At 37.4% G+C, this 18,927-nt stretch overlaps 1 protein-coding gene across 1 annotated transcript in view; it reads left to right on the top strand.

Annotated features, from left to right (window-relative positions):
• Positions 1 to 18,927, top strand: part of LIN9 (lin-9 DREAM MuvB core complex component) — a 38,101-nt gene that overhangs the window by 7,211 nt on the left and 11,963 nt on the right. The window contains exons 2-8 of the mRNA XM_030235348.2: positions 2,475 to 2,507; positions 3,540 to 3,634; positions 6,146 to 6,250; positions 8,089 to 8,222; positions 12,198 to 12,323; positions 17,195 to 17,352; positions 18,478 to 18,611. Coding sequence (XP_030091208.1) covers positions 2,475 to 2,507; positions 3,540 to 3,634; positions 6,146 to 6,250; positions 8,089 to 8,222; positions 12,198 to 12,323; positions 17,195 to 17,352; positions 18,478 to 18,611 — 785 coding nt within the window. The remainder of the gene's footprint in view (positions 1 to 2,474; positions 2,508 to 3,539; positions 3,635 to 6,145; positions 6,251 to 8,088; positions 8,223 to 12,197; positions 12,324 to 17,194; positions 17,353 to 18,477; positions 18,612 to 18,927) is intronic.

Here is an 18,927-nt window from a genome sequence, read left to right as displayed (position 1 = left end):
ATATTCCTTGGAGTTTGGTGGTGTTGCAGGTAGCCCTAAAATCAGTATAGAAGGACTTGACAAGAAAAGCCATGTTGTGTCATATTGTTTACCTTTGAGGTAAAATGAAGCTTATGGACATCTCCATTGTCATTTTAGTATCCTACATGTATTCTACAGCTTTAAGCTACAGATGTGTTGATGTTCATGTTCTGTACTTTGCTACAGTAAAATAGTTTCATTTAACTTTTGAACTTCCACAGATCAGGAATATTTTATTTGGACACTTGTATTCCTAAATAAAGATGCCCTGGATACATTAATTACAGGTCAAGTGAAAACAAATGAGCAGCCCTCTTCTGACATGCATTTATGGAAGATTAACTATCCCATGTGGAAAACTCCTTAGCAACTAATGCTGTTTTGGAATGCTAATCTTGTAAAGCTAGGAAGTAGCACAGTAACCTTCTGCTGGCCCATCATCACCCTCACAGGTGAAGCATGTCATGGTTAGCAAAGCATCTCAGGCCCTTCAGCTGTGAGACTGACACCACCCCAGATAAAGCTTTGCTGCCTCTTGCTGAGTGTTTCTGTTCCATTGTTAACAGTGTTCATACTACCCTGGACTGGATTGATTGGACTTGATTCATATCAACAAGATAGTGAGAAAAAGAAGGAAATGCTTGTGTGTTCAAATGAAGTGCCTGAGATCTCTCAGAACAGTGATCTGCTCTGCAGAGGCAGCCTCTCCTCCTTTTGACAACCCTGGTGACCCTGCTCCTGTGTCCCCGTCCCCAGTGGTGTGTTCTTAAACTGTGTACTTACCCCTGCACACATTTCCCACCATCCTCTATATAAACTTGGGACACAGTAGTTCTTCCCTGTTCTTAATGTTACCTTTCAGAGCTGTTCATTCTTGGTTGATAGCAGACTACCCGTGTATTTATGCAAGCACAGTGTGTGGTATTGGATTTTTAGCATAAAATGTAAAAAAAAAAAAGGTGATACCTTGAACATACAGCTTTGTTTCAAAGGCTGAACTCCCTGTGACTCAGATCATCACAGAATTGTGTTCCTGTACCAGTCACTGATAGGGCTCCAACCCAACAAAGGTGATACATCAGAAAAGAAATGTGCAGGAGGTGTGACAGTGCAGCCCAGCTATGTCACCGTGGTTCTGACATGAAATCCCAGATGTGGTTGCTGTTGAAGATTTCAGTAAACCCTCAATGAGTCCAAGCTAGTTCTGTTTCATATCTTAAACCCTTTTTTTAAGCTTTTGGGGGAAAAGAAATAGAAACTTTATTTCCTTTTCCTTTCTTTTTTTATATTGAAATTTTGGTTTTTAACAGATGGCATAGTAAGATGGCAGCAAACAAAATGCTATGATGAAAACAAAAGGAATTAGGTTTTTTTTTTTTTTTTTTTTTTTTTTTGCTGTTGCTGTACCTGTATTCTCTGTGATAGTCCATGCAATGTATTCTCTTAGAGGGAAGTATCTGTGAGGTTAGTGAGGTCAGGAGCTAGATAAATGGCAGCTGCAAGGAATTTCTGGAGCTTTAGAGTCAGAAAGTTCTAGGAGCAGCAGTTTTGAAGAGAAGATGAAGGATGGAGCAGAGAAAGTGACAGGGAGAAGTGATTGTCACACAGGAACATAACTGGAAAGATAAAATTGATTTGAGAGAAAAGCATGAATCTGGGGAGGCATTGACATGCAGAAATATCTTCCCCTGTGCTAATGCAATTGCTTCAGACAGCTCTTCTTAGACATTTGAACATTTCTGAGCATGAAGGCCCACTGTAGTCAGGCCCAGTTGTGTTTTTCCTGGCCCAGGAGCATTGCAGAGGTTCTGCAGATGCAGTGGAAGGAAAGCAGTGAAATTTGCATGTGTTTATTGCACTGTTTGAACAGTTGGAGCAAAGTAACAATCCTGTCTGCATTTGAGATCAGAATCTGCTGCCTTTCTGAACAAAGAGGTACCACCAGGGGGCAACTAGCTATCCATCTTCTTCCTTTTCAGCATAAACCACTCCTTTCCTGGGAATCTTGAGCACTAAAGAATTTTGAATTGGTAGAAATAATAAAAAAAAAAAAGGAAAAAAAGAAGTGTTCTTTAGGTTTTTTGTCAGTTGTAAAATACATTTGCAACTGCATCAAACAAGCAGCCACATGGGAGAATATAGTTTGGACATAAAGCCTGTTGAGAATTTGCTGTGTTAAACCCAAGTGTTTAACATCTAAAGTTGTTTTGTAGGCATGAAACTAAAGGGAAAAACCAACAAGTGAATATGCTTTCAGGATTTGATGGTAATAAATGTATAATTCTATGCCTAGTGCCATGGAAGGTGTGCTGGGTTTGCTTATTCAGTTGTGAAAGATTTTAATATTAAATTCCACTTACTGCCTGAGAATTAATTAAGAATGAGTAGACTCTGTATAGGTTGTAGGGTTTGAAATAGCTTGTGATTTATGTGGACTTTTTACTATATTGCAGGTTCTTCAGCAAAAGCACTTGTGAGCTTGAAAGGTAAGAAATTAATATGTTATTTACTTGTACCCAGTCTGACTTTCAGGTGTATTTAGTTTATGTCTTCAGAAAGTTCAAGAAAATCATAGGCTTTTTTGTTGATATATGGTGGGGTTTATTGTAGGTATTTGTAGCTCTATAGAATAATAATCCTTGGCAGTTGAAACTACATATATTGTGGTGTATTTAGACACTGCTCTTCTGGGTGAAATTCCTGAAATGTGTTTTTTCTTCAAAAGTACTGCTTAGGCATCAAGTTTGATGAGAAGATTGGGGTAATCTTTCATCTCTTGAGCAGGAGGTACAGGAAGGATTCTTAGTGAGACCTGTACATGTGACACAATCTACATTAGGGAGGCATTTCACAATTTTATGGTGTTCTCTGTCAGCAAGTTGTGGGCTAAATCAAAAACCTACTGCTTGTATTTTTTTCTTTGAAATTGTCTTCATGAACATTCATACAAATTTTGAATACTTCTAATTTGCCCAATAATTAAAGCTTCTTTATGTATTACAAGGGCTTTGTTACACAAAGAAGGAGGCTTGGTCTGTTGAATATGTTGTCACTAATGCAGATCTGTTACAATAAAATTTTATTTACTTGTTGGTGTACGCCCACTTAATAATTTTCTAGAACTAGAAGGTGTCTGTGTCTTGTAGAGCTTTGCTTTGTCCAGATTTCAGTTACAGCCACAGTTCAACTATTGATTTATTTCAACCTGACAGTGGAAGTAACTGATTCCAGCAAAGGAAGTTTCAAGAAACCTAAATGTTGTCATAAATAAAAAATACTTGTTTCACTTGTAGTGAAAATCTCATTCAGTTTTTTTTTAATTACTGTTCAGAATTATTAAATAAAAATACTGAAATCTAAAATCTGTTTGTTACTGAATTCAAAGATGTTGCAAGTAAATATTTTAGTAGTTGATGATGTTATACTTGGTTTTGGACAAGTAGTTACATTAAAACATACACATAGATACATCCATCCATATATATATATATATTAATGATGTACTTTCTTCACAACAGAGGGAAGTTTATCCAGTTCATGGAATGAAAAATACAATTCACTGCAGAAAACACACATTTGGAAAAGCAAGAATGCTGGTTCTGCAGTGGAAATGGTAAGAAACAGTAAAAAGCTTCAGGATTAGTAAAATACCATACAGGAAGTCAAATGTGAGGATCACAAAAAAAGGCTGAGATTTGTAGTTTTGTAATGTCCAAAGGTGAAACTATATCCTTCTCAAGCACTTTGCACAGTTTGCATAAGAGATGAAAACATATTTTAAAAATGAATAATCAAACACATTAAATTGCTGACCTCATTCAAGATAGCTCAAAATAATTTCCTCTGTTTTTTTAAAAAGGTAAGTGCTGTGTGAAGTATTTGTACTGTACCTACCACCTTGAGCACAGGAATCACCAGTTCTGATCAACTATTTTTGTATCTCATGAGATATCTCACTTCTAATTATGGCTGAGAACTGAAGCGTAAAGGAAAGGAAGATATCATAATGCACTTCCATCATTGTGTCTTCTAGGGGGCAGATTTTAATAAAAGTGAAGGACTGTCAGTGAAATTTGTGCCTTCTGAGAACTTTCACAGGAGGCCTTCCATTAAAGAACAACCTTGGGGTTGTCATATGAAATGAGCCTTCAGCTTCCAATGGGGTGTCTGGTGTTTGGGTTGACCATTCAGCCTCGTGGTTTGTTTTTGCTTCACTGTTTGTTTCTTGTCCTGTGATCTCCCTGGTATTTATTTTGGTAGGATTCATACAGATGCATATATACACACACATGCTGCTATGTGTTTATGCTAGAGAGCATAAGGTCTACAAAATGCAGTTCCAGACAGAGACCAGAACTTTGTGAAGACCCTTAGTTCCTGCAGTTCATGTCACAGTATTCAGCTGCTTCCCAGGAATGCCCATCATCTCACAGAAACAAGCCTTACTGATAACTTAGAAGATCACATGTGCTAAAGACCCAAAGTGACTGACTGTAATATCTGTATAAAAACCTTGTCAGTCTTTAGGTATGGTGGCTGTGGGTGGTAAAAACACAGAGTCAAAACTTGAGTGTAGCTCAGTGTTCTGAAGAAAGCTGGGGGAAAGGTCAGAGCATAGTCTGACATGTTGGCAGTGACCCATGTTGCTAAGATGTCGTGGGATAGTTTGAGTTTACTGAATGCTGAAAGTTTTGAAGACATGTTTTACTGTTGGTTGAAAAGTCTTCCCAAAAATGCCTGACCTTTTTAGCCACTGTGGATATCTCTTTGCAACTTGTTATTTCACTCTGGTGTGAGGCACAGACAGTCCAGAGTGATGAAACACTCTTCTCATTTTAGGTAGTTCTTTGGAGTAGAGTTTGGCAGTTTCTGTTGAGGGTTGTAGACAGATTTCTTGGTCTGGCTCATGGTGATTTGGTTACCTTGACAATATACAGTTCCTCTGTCCAGTGGGTGTCTTTCCTGGTTTCTACTATCAGGAATTAATGTTTTCTTCTGTGTACTGCATGTGGTTAGATGTCTATCACATACAGAGCACTTCTGTTACTTAAATACTCTTGTGTAGTTCTTTTTATAAAATATATCTAATTTAGAGTAAGAGAGGCACATTTCCTGGGAAAAAAAAGCCCCATGTTCAGATGGCATGGGACAGACAGATTTTTAGCTACCACTGATTGCTTGAAAAGAGATATTTTCTTTTAAATTAGTCAGCCAGTCACAAATGTATTAAATGTCTTTCTAAAGTGCAAATGCTTGTAAATGAAATTTTATTTAACTGTGTTGGTTTATTTTGCCTCTGGTTCTGGGCCACAGAACCTTCATGGAAGGAAAAGGAAAAGCTGCTTCCCCTCAGTGCCAACAGCCAGTCACAGGTTGCTCTTTTGTCCTCAGTGAAAGCAGGAGTCTTTTGTCATAGGGTCAGATATTGAGGAATAACTAAATGAGTTTTTTTCATGACACATTTACAATATCATTTCTTGTTTTCAGTCAGCCTTCTAATTCTTTCTGAGCTATAGCAGCACACAAGTAAATTTCCCTTAGCATGAATTCTAAATTCTTTTTTCTGAGATTGTCACATAACTTATTCAAGATGTATTTTCTTCACACTCAATCTTCCTAGCTTTTTGCTATGCAGATACTTTCAATGAGTTAAAAAACCAGCAAACACATGTCACTTTATTAGAAAATTCTTGCTAAAATTCTATGTAGCTGAGAACATCCAAAACAAATACAGTTTGAATAAACCTTTTTTTAAATCAAAAATTCAAAACAAATTGTTTAACAGATGTACTACTTATAACCAAGGCAAGCTAAGATACACAAGTGTTTAGACACCTAACTCTAATGGAAACAAGTGGGAGTTAGGCTCTAAATACTTCTGTGAAACTGGGCCAGCAGTGTAGTAATGGTTATAGTTAGCACTGGAAAAGCCTGGAATCTTGAACTCCTTCTTCTCTCAGTCCTTAGATTTCTGAGTGCTGGGAGGCACTATTTATTGTTTACCATGGGCCTCAAAACCAACAGGGACAGGACAAGAGGCATTTCATTTCTCTCACTGTAAATTCTGTGTATGAACAGAGAAATCAGGTTTCTTGCTTGTAATTCTTAATTTTGTTCCCTACAGCCCTTCAGAAATTCAAAACGGAGTCGGCTCTTCAGTGAGGAAGATGACAGACAAATAAACACAAGGTCCCCCAAAAGAAATCAGAAGGTTGCAATGGTTCCACAGGTACCTACATACATGTATAGAGATATTTTTACCAAAAAGGGGAACAAGCCTATCTGTTCTAGTTGAAAATTTGAATATATTTGCTTTTCAAGTTGCATTTTTGGTTTATGAATCTTCTTGTGAGGAAAACTGTTGTTAGAAGTAAGCCACAATTCAAACCAGATTAATATCTTTCTTTCTTACCACTGGTTTTGTTTATGGGAGTACCTGTTCTTTGTGATCTTGAACACAGAGCTAAAAAGGATTCCAGACTCACTGCCCATCATGCTCCTGCAATCAATCACCTCCTGTAGTCAGCATAAATTTATTCAGCTTCAGTTTAAAACTGCCTAAGGTTTTTGCACTGATTATGTAACTGAGAAGGCTGCTATAGAATTTATTGTATCCCAGCAGGTTAGGGACTTGCTCTAGATCTGGCCTGGGTTCATGGCCAGCTTTACCTTCTTGATCCTGTAATGCTAAAGTCCTCAGTTCAGAGAGCTTGTTTTTCCATCCTCCACTTGCTTGTCCACTCCTTGATACAGCACAAAAAGGCAGCTGTAATTTGTCAGCCTTTATTTGTTATGATGGAAGGGGAACATCTCTCGGTCTCAGTGAGTTGGCTCTGTAGTTCTTTTGTTATCCACATCACTTCTCTGTGCCATCACCTTCTGAGGCTGAATTTACCTCACTGAAAAAGTACTGTTTGGATACTGCTCTGATTTGCCTTCTGAGCTGTGCTGTGCTGTGTCTGATGTGAAAAGCTTGGCACTCACCATTTAGCTGAGTCTGTTCTGCCAGAGCTGAGAACCATGACATTTCTCTTCATTACCATGATTTTTTAAGAGTAGAAAGACTTGGTAATGTTCTAAACCCAGTTGTTTTTTGCTTAAATGTCTGATTCTGGAGGTTCAGTGATTGCCAGATAAATATTTGCTGCAGAGACTGCAGCTGTTGTAGTTCATAGATCTTGCTGTCCCGCCAGGCTTTGTTTCCTGGAGTTCCAGTGGGAGAGAGGAACTTGTATCTAGGGCAGCAGCAGCCAACAAGGTGCCTAACTTATGCTTTATCCCATTATTGCTGCTCCTAAAGTCCAAAATATTTTGAATGTTTGGGGAAGGATAACAATTGATGATGGCATGGAGACCCTGTTAAACCTATAGTCTCAAAAAACTGTTATTTTTTGCAGAAAAGTTGTTCTTTCTGTCAGCTAAGACAGCCATCCTTGGAACAAAATTAGAGAATTTTTTTATGGTCTTGTTTAAACATGGGTCTGTCTATTATGCAATAAGTCTAAGACAGTGTCTTTTCCACGATTTATCAAACAGCTTTCATAAATGTAGTTAAAACTTGATTGCTCCTTTCACTTGCAGTTTTCTAAGCAGACACTCTGCTCAAGGCTTTGCCTGTGTTACATTCCTGTCCTAGCTTCATCCTCAACTTAAAAAGAGTGAGCAAGAGTAGAAGTTCTAGTGCAAATCAGGCAGGTGCTGTTGCTGGCATCTGAGCTGCAACACCAATTGTGCTCACCTGAGACATTCGTGGGGCCTCAAAGTTTTGAAGTCTGTATGTATTTTGGTGCCATGCTGGTGTTACCAATAATGTAGTTTTCAGTGCTGGAAAATGTTTCTATCACAAGAGCTTTGTATGGAGATAATGGTATTGATCCTGTTAAAATTTGCTGTCTGTTCTGTTTAATTGCATTGCTGATATAATGCAGTAAGGGTTGTTCTAGATCTGCAAGAAAAACATTGCTATGAAACAACATGTGCAGACTTCTGTCAGGAAAATCTGGTTTATTTGAATACTGAAAAATATTAGATTCTATTTAACAGTTTGTTTATTTTTTTACTACATAGAAGTTTAGTACAACAATGTCCACACCAGAAAAGAAAGTGTCACAGAAGATTGGTTTACGGCTTCGGAACCTGCTCAAACTGCCCAAAGCTCACAAGTGGTGCATATATGAATGGTTCTATTCAAATATAGATAAGTATGTTTGGTTTGTATAATTATCTCTTATTAGTGTAAAAACAAGTTATTTTCTAAAATTCAGGTGCATAGTTCCATATATTGGTTAGATACTCCAATTTATTCTTAAATTACTAGTTATGGAAAGCTAGTTTGTTTGGTGGTGATGGTGGTGGGTGTTTTTCTTTTTTCTAATGAGCAAGGTACGTGCTCTTGGTTCTTTGCAACTACCAACTTTAGAAAGTCTTCTATAGAAAGCCTGCCTTCATGGATGTGATTTTCTTTTTATCACCTCTGCCTCTACCAGATGCCAGATTTTATTCATAATGCTTTTAGCATCTGAAACATGAAGATACCAGAACACTTAGACTTTTCTGAGCCCTTGCATCAGTGCTTTACAGAGGAGATAGGAAGGACGCTGCTTCTTCATAAAGTGCTGCTTTCCTAAAAGGTGTAAATGTTGATATTAAATATTTTTTTCTATCATCCTGTTTTTATTGTGATCACTAACAGAGCTTCAGGCTGTGACTGTTCAACTCTTGTCCAGATATCAGCATCCTGCCTGGATCTCATAATTTCCTGGACTGTTTCTGCAGTTTGTGCCTCAGAGTTTTTGGCACTTGTTCTCTTAATGCCACTATCACAGTGGTGTGAATTGTTTAAAATAAATAATTTCATTTCTAAAATGTAAAAATCATTATTGACCAATGGAATATTAAAATCTATGGTGTTTGACTAATAGATGCAACACAAGTATTTAATATTCTAAATAATGGCTTCAGAGTTAAGCATTATTTTCCAGAATGTACAAACAAAATAATTACTGTTTTTCCTTCCTATTTTGATCACAATTGCTGTAGCTTTTTTTCCTTAACTGAGAAGGCAGTCATAGCAACAGAAAAACATTTTGGTATATATTCATCAGAAGTGGGAAAATTTCATGTCCATTTTAGTTAGTTTTAAATTCATCATCTCTAGGATTTAATTCCTTTGAAATAATTAGACTTTTCATGCTTCTTCCCCAATTACATGGAAAAAAAGGAATAACCCCAACCCTGCTTATTTCTAGGAGTAATTTTAATATGTGACATTAATTTTAATATGTGACATTTTTAATAATGATTTTTGCAACAAACCAAGAACTTTTAGTTTATTTTTAAAGAACTGTCTACAAAACTGTAGGTCTGTCAGTAGGCTAGAATTTGAGTTTAGCAGGTAATTCTGAAATCATCTTTGATAGTCATCCATATTATCCATGTATGCAGGTGTGGTGGGTTCTCCTTGGCTAGACCAGGTGCTCATCAAAGCTGTTCTATCACTCCTCAGTTGGACACAGGAGAGTAAATCTAACAAAAGGGTCAAAGGATGAGATAAGCACAGGGAGAGACCACACCACTCACTGTCATGGGCAAAACAGACTCAACTTTGGGAAATTAGCTTAATTTATTGCCAATCAGATCAAAGTAGGATAATTAGAAATAAACCCAAATCTTAAAACACCTCCCTTCTTTAACTTTATTCCCAGTTCTCGCTTCTCTCTGTCCAATCTCCCATAAGCACAGGGGGACAAAGAATGGGGGTTGTGGTCAGTTCATCACCTGTTGGCTCTCTGCTGCTCCTTCCTCCAGAGAAGGAATCCTCCCACTCCCATGGGAGCCAGTCCTTTGCAAAGTTCTCCAATGTCAGTCCTTGCCACAGGCTGCAGTTCTTCACAAACTGCTCCAGTGTGGGCCCCTTCCATGAGATTGAGGAATAGACTGCTCCAGTGTGGGGAGCACTTGACAGAAAACCTGCTCCAGTATGGGCTCTTCTCCATGGCTCCACAATCCTGCCAGAAGCTGCCCCAGCAGGGACTTCCCGTGGGTGCACAGCCTCCTTTGGCATCCACCTGCTCCACCGTGGGGCTCTCCATGCAGGGTCACAGCTGCTTCACTGTGGTCTGCAGAGCAAGCTGTGCTCTGGTGCCTGGAGCACCTCCTTCCCAAACCTTGGCTGGGTGCCTGCAGAGCTGTTGCTCTCAGACACTCTTGCAGCTTTGTCCTGCTGCAGTTGCACAGGGTTTTTTCCCCTTCCTAACTAACATTGTTTCATAGGCACAGCCACCATCACTGGTGGGTCCACCTTGGAACCAGCTGGTGGTGGTTCTGTGGGATATGGGAGAAGCTTCCAGCAGCTTCTCAAAGAAGCACCTCTGAACCCCACCTCTGCCAAAACCTTTCCTTGCAAAACAAATACAGCTTGTACTGCTCATAAGATATTAAGATAGTATAGCATAGTTTACTAAGAGACTGCATGTCTTTGGAAGGAAGACTTTGATGCATCTTGTTTGGAGTGATATGAGCCAGGCTTAATGAGAAGCTTAAAAAAGTTTAAATCATAGAGCTATCAACTGACAAAATATGGCTCACTGTACAAATCTCTGAATATTTAAATCAAATTATTGCATCCAAAATTGAAATAATCAAATAAAATGCCATGTCTGCTGTAAGTTTTTGAAATATTTTTATTTCTACAACTGTCATCTGTGGTTATTAGATAATTGAAGTTGATTCAGTTGAATTCTCTATATACTACTGCAGTGGACTGTTTTCTGTAAAATCCCATTGATTTTGGGTCACTAGAGACTTCTGAAGTGCTACTTACTACTGCAGTGATCACAGGCCCTCAGAAGCAGATGCACCTGTAACTTGCTTCCACCATTTTCCAGAGCTTCCAATCTTGTGGATGCTGTGGATTTAGAGTTTGCCAGGTTAAGGACAAGAGTTAGTAAGAATAATCAAATATAAATTATCTTTCTCAAAAAAAAAAAAAAAAAAACAAAAAAACCAAGCTAAATAGTTATTCTTTATATAGATATCTTATGTTAGCAGTAGTGAATATGCATAAAATGATATTGTTGTATACTCTTCTGTGTCTGTTTCCTGAGCCTCATTGCTCATTCTTTTTGTTTTCCTTTTCACTTCATGCCACAGCTGCAGATCCTCCTACTGCAAAACTATTCTATTCTATTCTTGCCTGGGTTTCCTTATATCTGTGCACCTTTCCTCTCTCCTGCCACCCTAGACACTCAGTTGAAAGCAGTGTTGCTTCCAAGGTCCTCTTTGTTCTGTGCTGGGCTATATTCCCCTCCAAACCCCAGTGCCCTGCACAGAGTGGAGAAAAGCAGCTTTCTCTAGGATGCAGTTATCCTTTTGTTCTTGCCAGGAGGGATTTATTTCAGTTGCACATAGTCTTTTATGATTAACCTTCTATTAGATGGGCATATCTGCTGCTGCTCCCTTTTCTCCTCAGCCTGAGAAGGATGTGGTAGTACAAAGAAAAAAGGCAGTCATAAAACAAAGATAGAGATAGGTCATAGCAACAGAGAGAAATTCCTCAGTTGTGCAGATCTGTTCTCTGAACTGTCACTTCTCTCATACTGATCCTGTGTTTCACCATGGAGTCATGGGGTGATGATACAAAGAAGTCTCACCTGTACAGATGTAGAGAATGATGAGTTGGTTCAATTTCCTGTGTTTTGGAAACTTCTGTTGAGAATCTGAGTTACAATTGAATGAATTGATGAAAAAAGGTACTTTCTGTCTGTTTCTCCGTACCATATTGTCCTTCCCTTTATTCTCAATATTTCACTCTCTGGTTTCCTTCAGTTGGTTGCAGTATCCTCGTGACACTGAGCTGACTCTGCTGAAGTTTCATTTGGTGCCTTTATATCCATTATAGACCAGGATGAATTATGTGTATTTCTCTGTAGAAACTAGAGAAAGGAGCATTTTTAAATGTCAGTGATAGTAAGAGTCAAAGAACAATAGTCCTGGAAACTTTCTGAATTTGTTTTTGTCTGAATTAAAATTGTTCTTTGAATTGAATGTGTCTTGTTCATGTGACTAATTTATAATAATTTTTTTTAATGTGTTTCTGACGATGGATGTTTTTTGGAATCTTGTGACAAAAGTTTACTTAGTGTGGTTAATACAGGACTATAATTGTGTTTCAACAGGCCACTATTTGAAGGAGATAATGATTTCTGTATATGCCTGAAAGAATCTTTTCCAACTTTGAAAACCAGAAAATTGACAAGAGTAGAATGGGGGAAAATCAGGCGATTAATGGGAAAACCACGGAGGTAATTGTTTCTTTCTTTTCTTTCAGTTATTACTTACATGTAGCTTTGATGTTACTGAAATTATTCCTTTTAAAAATTTTTGCATTCAAATAGTAGAACAAAACAATATCTTCAAAGTAGTAAAACTCATTGTATTGAGGTGTTCTCTGAGCACCTCTCTCCCTCACACACCCTATTCTTTAAATATGTCCCTGTAGCTTTCATGAGCCTATGCTTGAAATGTTCTCTTCCCACTCCAGATAACTAATTGTCCAAGCTAGGTTGTGTTAAAGTTGTTTTGTATCTTTTATACTGCAGTGCTTCCTGCCCTGGAAGAGCTGGCCAATTTTTCACTAAGGGGTTTTTTTCTGTCTGTAACCAGCTCTTCTTGGAGAAAACAAGTGTACATTTTCACCTCATTTATTTTATTGTTGTTTTTAAACCATTTTCTAGATCTCTAACTTTTCTTAGATTGGCTGTCAAGACAGAGAAAAGATAAAGTCACCCATAAAGTGTTGTCCATTGTAGAGAATAAACTAGAATTTAATGAAGGACAAGGGGTTCTTTTTCTATTTTAGAATTTTTAGTTCTTAAACCCTCTTATTAAGCTCAGGCTTTTCACAAAGCCTACACAATTTAGCCTAGAGAAGGCTAAGGGAGGATCTCATTTTTGTACATAAATATTTAAGGGAAGGTACAGAGAAGATAGGGTCAGGTTTTTTTTCCAGCATTATCTGGAGACAGGAAAAGAGGGAACAGGCACAAGTGAGGTGGTAGAATCTCCATGCTAAGATGTTCTCAAAGGCCCTCTGGATGTTGTCCTGGGAAGCCTTCTGGAGGTCATTCTGCTGGAGGGGTTGAAGGAGGTAACCTTCAGAGGTCCTTCCAAACTTGACCACCCTGTCATTGTATAAGTAGTGTTTCATAAATTAATCAGCCTTTTATTTCTGCAAATGCAAACACTAAGCACTGAGTCAATTTCTTCATATGGAAGATATGGAATATATTTCTGAGTATATTCACTGAATCCATTTCTTCAGTGATCACTGAGTCAGGTTGTATTTTGCATGATGGAGACCATTTCATCTTCTGTACCTGCAAACAACATAAGTTAAAATTGTCAGTCAAGGGAAAACAGCAGAACCAGTTTGAAAATAGCTCCTTTAGGAAAGATGTTCATGTAATTTGTGCTTAGCTTAGATAACTTTTCCATTGTTGTCATGCTTCCTACTGAGAAAGAAATGGTGTATTTGGAGGTTATCAATTTCTCTTTTGACTTTTGGCAAAAGTGTTACCTCTCTAAAAGATCAGCTTGCTTCATTCAGCAGTCTGGTGGACCATTGGTAAAACTTCAGAGTCTTGGAATGGTTTGGGTTGGAAGGGATCTTAAAGATTGGTTCCAACAGGGACTGGGGTCAGGGGATGCCCTGGGCAGGAGCCTTGTCTACATCAGATTGCAAAACCCCATCCAATCTGATGGGTTGCAAATTTTCTGTTGTTTTTCAGGGGTTCTTTGGGTTGGATTTTTACTTTTATTTTTTTAAGCCATGGGGAGAGTGGATTTGGGTTTGATTTGGGAGATTTTTGTTAACAATCATTGAGCTTTTAAAAAAGAAAGACTCATGCCAAAGGAACCAAAGGTCTAAATAGGCAGGAAATTGCTTTATCTAAATTCTGAAGTAGAAGTATTTGAGAAGCATAAAGTCTGATTGTTTGTTAATGCAAACTTTGAGTTAGTGCTTTATAGCAACATAAAATAAGCATTCCTGTTTGCTTTTTATTTCTATACTAGTATTTTTTTTTATTATGGTAGTCCCTTGCAAGATGTCAAGAGTGTTCTTTGGCCTTAGTTTTAAAATATTTTGAATTATTCTAAATCATTTAAATGCTTTTTCAAGATGATTTTAATCTACCTCTAGAGCAAAGATTTTTTTATTTTACCATTCTGTTAAAAATTTCTTCTCTCTGTCCTCATCATATGGAGGCAAGCTATATACCATGTCAATACTGTTATCTCCCCATGAGGAACTAATAATAAATAAGACATTTTGTAGCCACAATGTTGATGGCAGAGGATAATAGTGTCTCTGTGATAGTTATGCACGTTTGTCATCTTTTGTTTTGTTTTGTTCAAATACATTGTAGTATTTTCTTATGTCTGGTGCTAGCTTAAATGTCCTATCACACATCAACAGTGTGTTTGATTGGCACAGCAGTATTCTTCATGAGAGCCTGCAAAGCTTGTAAGATTCCTGTAGACTGTGGGGAAAGATATGCTCCAGGAAAAGGAAGAGGTAATAGTTAGTTTTGTGTACTCTGTGTAAACTTAATTTGGCTTGTGAAATTGCAGTGGATATGAATTAAGCTTGTCCTGCCACTCCATGATGGTGGTGATTCCTGTTAGTTCAAATTCTCACAAACAAGGTAAAAACTGAGAAGAATGTTCAACCTCTTAAGAAGTCTCTACAGAAAACTAATGAGTTTGTAGTTGTGATATGTACTGTAGTTTTAATCTTCATTTTTTCATAGGATGGCATGAAGATAACCTTTATTAAATGCATTTGGGGAATGTTGAGGTGGAGGTTTCCTTTAACAGAAGTCAGAAATATATTATAAATACTTTTTACATCCATAGTTAACAGCATTTGGGACAGAGACTTTTTAAGACCATCTGAGCTATCAGTAAAACACTATTGCTGTTGTAGAGACCTTCCAAGGTCAGTGATTAGTATATCAGCATTTGAATTTGTATTTCTAAGACTACAAGTCAAAAAACATCAGGTGATATTTGCTGTTCCTAGTGCAAGTCCCTGGACATTATTAGAAGGACTAATACAAAGTCTGTATTGCTTTTTTTCTTTTTTCTTTTTTTTTTTTTTTTCTGTTTTGTTGTCTCACTGTGGTTAGCCATTCTTCTCCTCAATGGACTTGAAAAGCTCTGACCTGCATTTTGCACTTGATATTCACAGCCCACTGCAAGCATTATTTCACACCTGTTCCTCCCCAGTAGTAAATATGAAGTCAATAACATCAATAAATGAGAATATCCAAGTAAGCTCTTCCTAAGTTTCCCAACCACTATCCCTCTCTATGTCTGCCACATCCCTTTCCAGATATTTTAATTTCCAAGAGGAGCACTGGAACAGTACATAATTCCAGGTAAACACATTCTTCTCTTCAGTGGTAAGGTGGTGAGTGGGACACACACCTACAGCCTCAATCTACAGCAGAATTTCTAGGTTATAAAACACTAGACTATACAAGTGGTGATTTTTGTCCTGATAGTGGTTGGAAAGCCTCATATGGGAGCCTTCAGTGCATTTCTGCATTACCTGACAAAAGTACCTCACAGCTTCAGTTCATTCTAGCTTATGTTTTTCTCCCATGTCTTGCTTAGGAGTAGGATCTCATTGTGTTAACACTGGGAGAAAACAGGTGGCCTATGCCCCATATAACTTAGAAAACTTGTATAAGATAAAAGGCAAGTGATGTGTGCATATAGAGTGTGAAACTGCTGGGCAGTGTGAAACAAAATGGTCTCAGCATCCTGGCACCTTGGTGCTTACAGTCTTCTTGTACACAATGCCAGGAAGAGAAATTGTGAGGAACAGTGAAAGGGCTTCATGGAACTCTCCCAGTGAGGGGTATACAGAAGAAAACCTAAGAATGTTTGTTTCAGCATATAATAGGAGAGCAGTAGAAGCAGACTTGGAAAAAGGAGCTGACTTCTTAGTAGTACTAAGTTGGAGATGGCTGAGGAACATCTTGAAGGGATTTAAGTCAGAAAATAATTTGTAGTGTAATAGAGGGAACCATCAGCAGAGTTGACAATGTTTTCTAAAATAAGTTTATAAAATAGAACTTCTTATTGATCAGTAATCAATATATAACTGTACGAGTTCCACAGAAAATGTTTAATCTGGCTTTGACTGCAGTAAAGCAATTAAGAAAGGTAGCAAATTATTTGATAAATAATGTTCTACAATCAGGCAGACTTAAAATAACATTTGTGCACCTTTTTAAAATTACTTTTTTCATTGACATAAGAATGAAGAAACTTTTTTTAGTAAGGAATGAAAGATAGGATTGAGTCCTTAATGTCTTTGTGCTTATCTCCCTCATGAATTTTGCTTATTCAGTAGGTTAGAAATGAAAATTAATACAAAGTAAGCACTTTGGGAGTGAGCCTTGCATCTTTTAGATTGCATTTTAAGAACAACCCTACCCCCCAAAATGGGGAAGGGGACTTCTACAGGTAATCTGATTTTTACACAGTAGCCCAAGATCAAATAGACTTTTACTGTGATCAATCTCAGAACAGTTAATCAGTGTAAGAGAGATTTTGGGGCTGAGCTGTGCTTTGCACAGGTGCAATGAGATGAGACAGAGAAAAGCCCTTTTATGTTCTGAGTCTGGTGCCCTTTCATACTCAGTTAGCTTAATTGAGCTAATAAGCACATGTGAAAGGAATCTCCTGTGTATCAGTAAGTGCTGGCAGCCAGGGCACTCACAGGGCACCCTCCTCAGTGCATTGAACTGGCATCCAGGGCAGACTGGGGCCAGCTTTAGCTTTGTTATGACCCTAGATGGATCCTTATAAACAGAAAAAAATCCTAAGAAGTTGTGCTCTTTAGATATACCACTGCAACAGTTACTATTCCTGAGTATTCTTTTAAAATAGCCTCTTATTTTAAGGGTGAGAATTCTGAGGAGTAAGCTTGTCTAAATGCATTAAATGAGATTTTTTTTCTCTTGAACACATCATCCCAAGCTTTTTCATTTTCTCACACTGATTTTTTAAACTGTGCCTATTTATTTGATGTGCCTTCACATATATATGTTTTGAGTGATTAATGTAAGTATAATATAAATTTTATCTAATGATATTGCAGGTGTTCCTCTGCATTCTTTGAGGAAGAGAGGTCAGCATTAAAACAGAAACGGCAGAAAATCAGACTTTTGCAGCAGCGGAAAGTTGCAGATCTTTCACAGTTCAAAGATCTTCCAGAAGAAATTCCATTACCACTTGTAATAGGAACAAAAGTTACAGGTAATTTCTTAAAAACAAATGAAATAAGCAGCCAAGTGTATTTTGCAAAGATTTTCGTAAGTCATAACCTACTTAGTACACATAATTATAATAAATGTAAAATATCAAAATTGTGTCGGTTTTTTGTTAGTTGATTGAGAAGGTGCTTGTGAAGATTAGGTGGTATTTTTAAAACAGTGGTAAGGTTTTGAGGTGCAAACTTATGCAGCAGAAACAATATGATTTATTATTTCTGCTGTTCAAATTGTAAGATTTTTTACATGTCTGGTATATCTAACACATTTTGGAGAGAGGGAGATGCTTGATTTCAAAATACTGTGTTGTCTGAGTTTAAAATCTAACCTAATATAAACTTGAGCTTTATTTTTCCATAAATAGAAAACTACCTGTTTTGAAACAGATATACAATTGATATTGCAGTGTAATTGAATGTGTATGCTGAACATGACATTGCCTTATTAAAAAACCTTACACATAGCTGAGGAAGGAATATTACTGAAAACATTCCACAGGTTTTGCCTAGTTTTATGAAAATTTGAATTCCTCCCTTCTGTCTGATTTTGGTCCAGGTGCTTTTCACTTCAGCATCTCCTATTCAAGCCATGACTGTTCATTGCATTTTTTTGTAGAACACTACTGCCCTTAGCTCTAGCTGAAGAGCACATATGCTCTATACTGCCTCTCCTCACTCTCCTAGATCTGTATCCTTCCAGTGTGGAAGGACCTGCCTTCCACACTTTTATTTGCTAAATATGCAGTCATCAGAGGAGAGGTTCAGAGAGAAGTGCTGTGCAAAATCATCTGGAAATTGGCTTTTGCCTGCAAAATCTGTCTGTCAGAACGTACTGGCTATGAAACAGTGGGAGTTTCTTAGACATAAGTGTAGTGCTAAGGATTAAATTTGGGAAATATTTGACCTTCACACTTGAATTTTGTAAAAAATTTGATAATATTTCTATTGCATACTTATTTTCTGGGTTTGCTGGGTTTTTTTTCTATTTAATATACAGCCTTTAAGTATACACATAAAGAATTACTTGCAAAAGAGGTAATAAACCTGGTTTTGTTATTTGTGTCTCAGCATTGTAATGTTTGGTTTCTTGGTTCTCCTGTTGTTCTTTTCAGCCCGTTTGCGAGGTGTCCACGATGGTCTGTTCACTGGACAAATAGATGCTGTAGACACTCTTAATGCTACCTACAGAGTGACTTTTGACAGGGCAGGTCTTGGAACACACACAGTCCCAGATTATGAAGTTCTTGTAAGTATTAATGACACATTCTAAAAGTAGCTGTAATAAGAAAATGAAATTTTAAAAATCTACAATGATATGCTTTAATCAAAAATAATAAATTACACCCAGGTGGTATTGTCATAAAGTAGAAACAAGCATAACAGATGCATGGGAAATTCCATGATAATAAAATTTTACTCTTTATGGTTTTACAGAACATGATAACCCTCTATGATTAAAGCAAAATGGCTCAGGGTGGAATCATTTACTAGACCAGCTATTGTAGGCTGTTACAGTAGCCTGAGTTCAACATGGAGAAATATAATGAGTAGTATAAGATCCC

The sequence above is a fragment of the Serinus canaria genome, chromosome 3, assembly GCF_022539315.1.
Source record: "Serinus canaria isolate serCan28SL12 chromosome 3, serCan2020, whole genome shotgun sequence".
Lineage (NCBI taxonomy): Eukaryota > Metazoa > Chordata > Aves > Passeriformes > Fringillidae > Serinus > Serinus canaria.
This window is presented reverse-complemented; position numbering and strand designations above follow the sequence as displayed.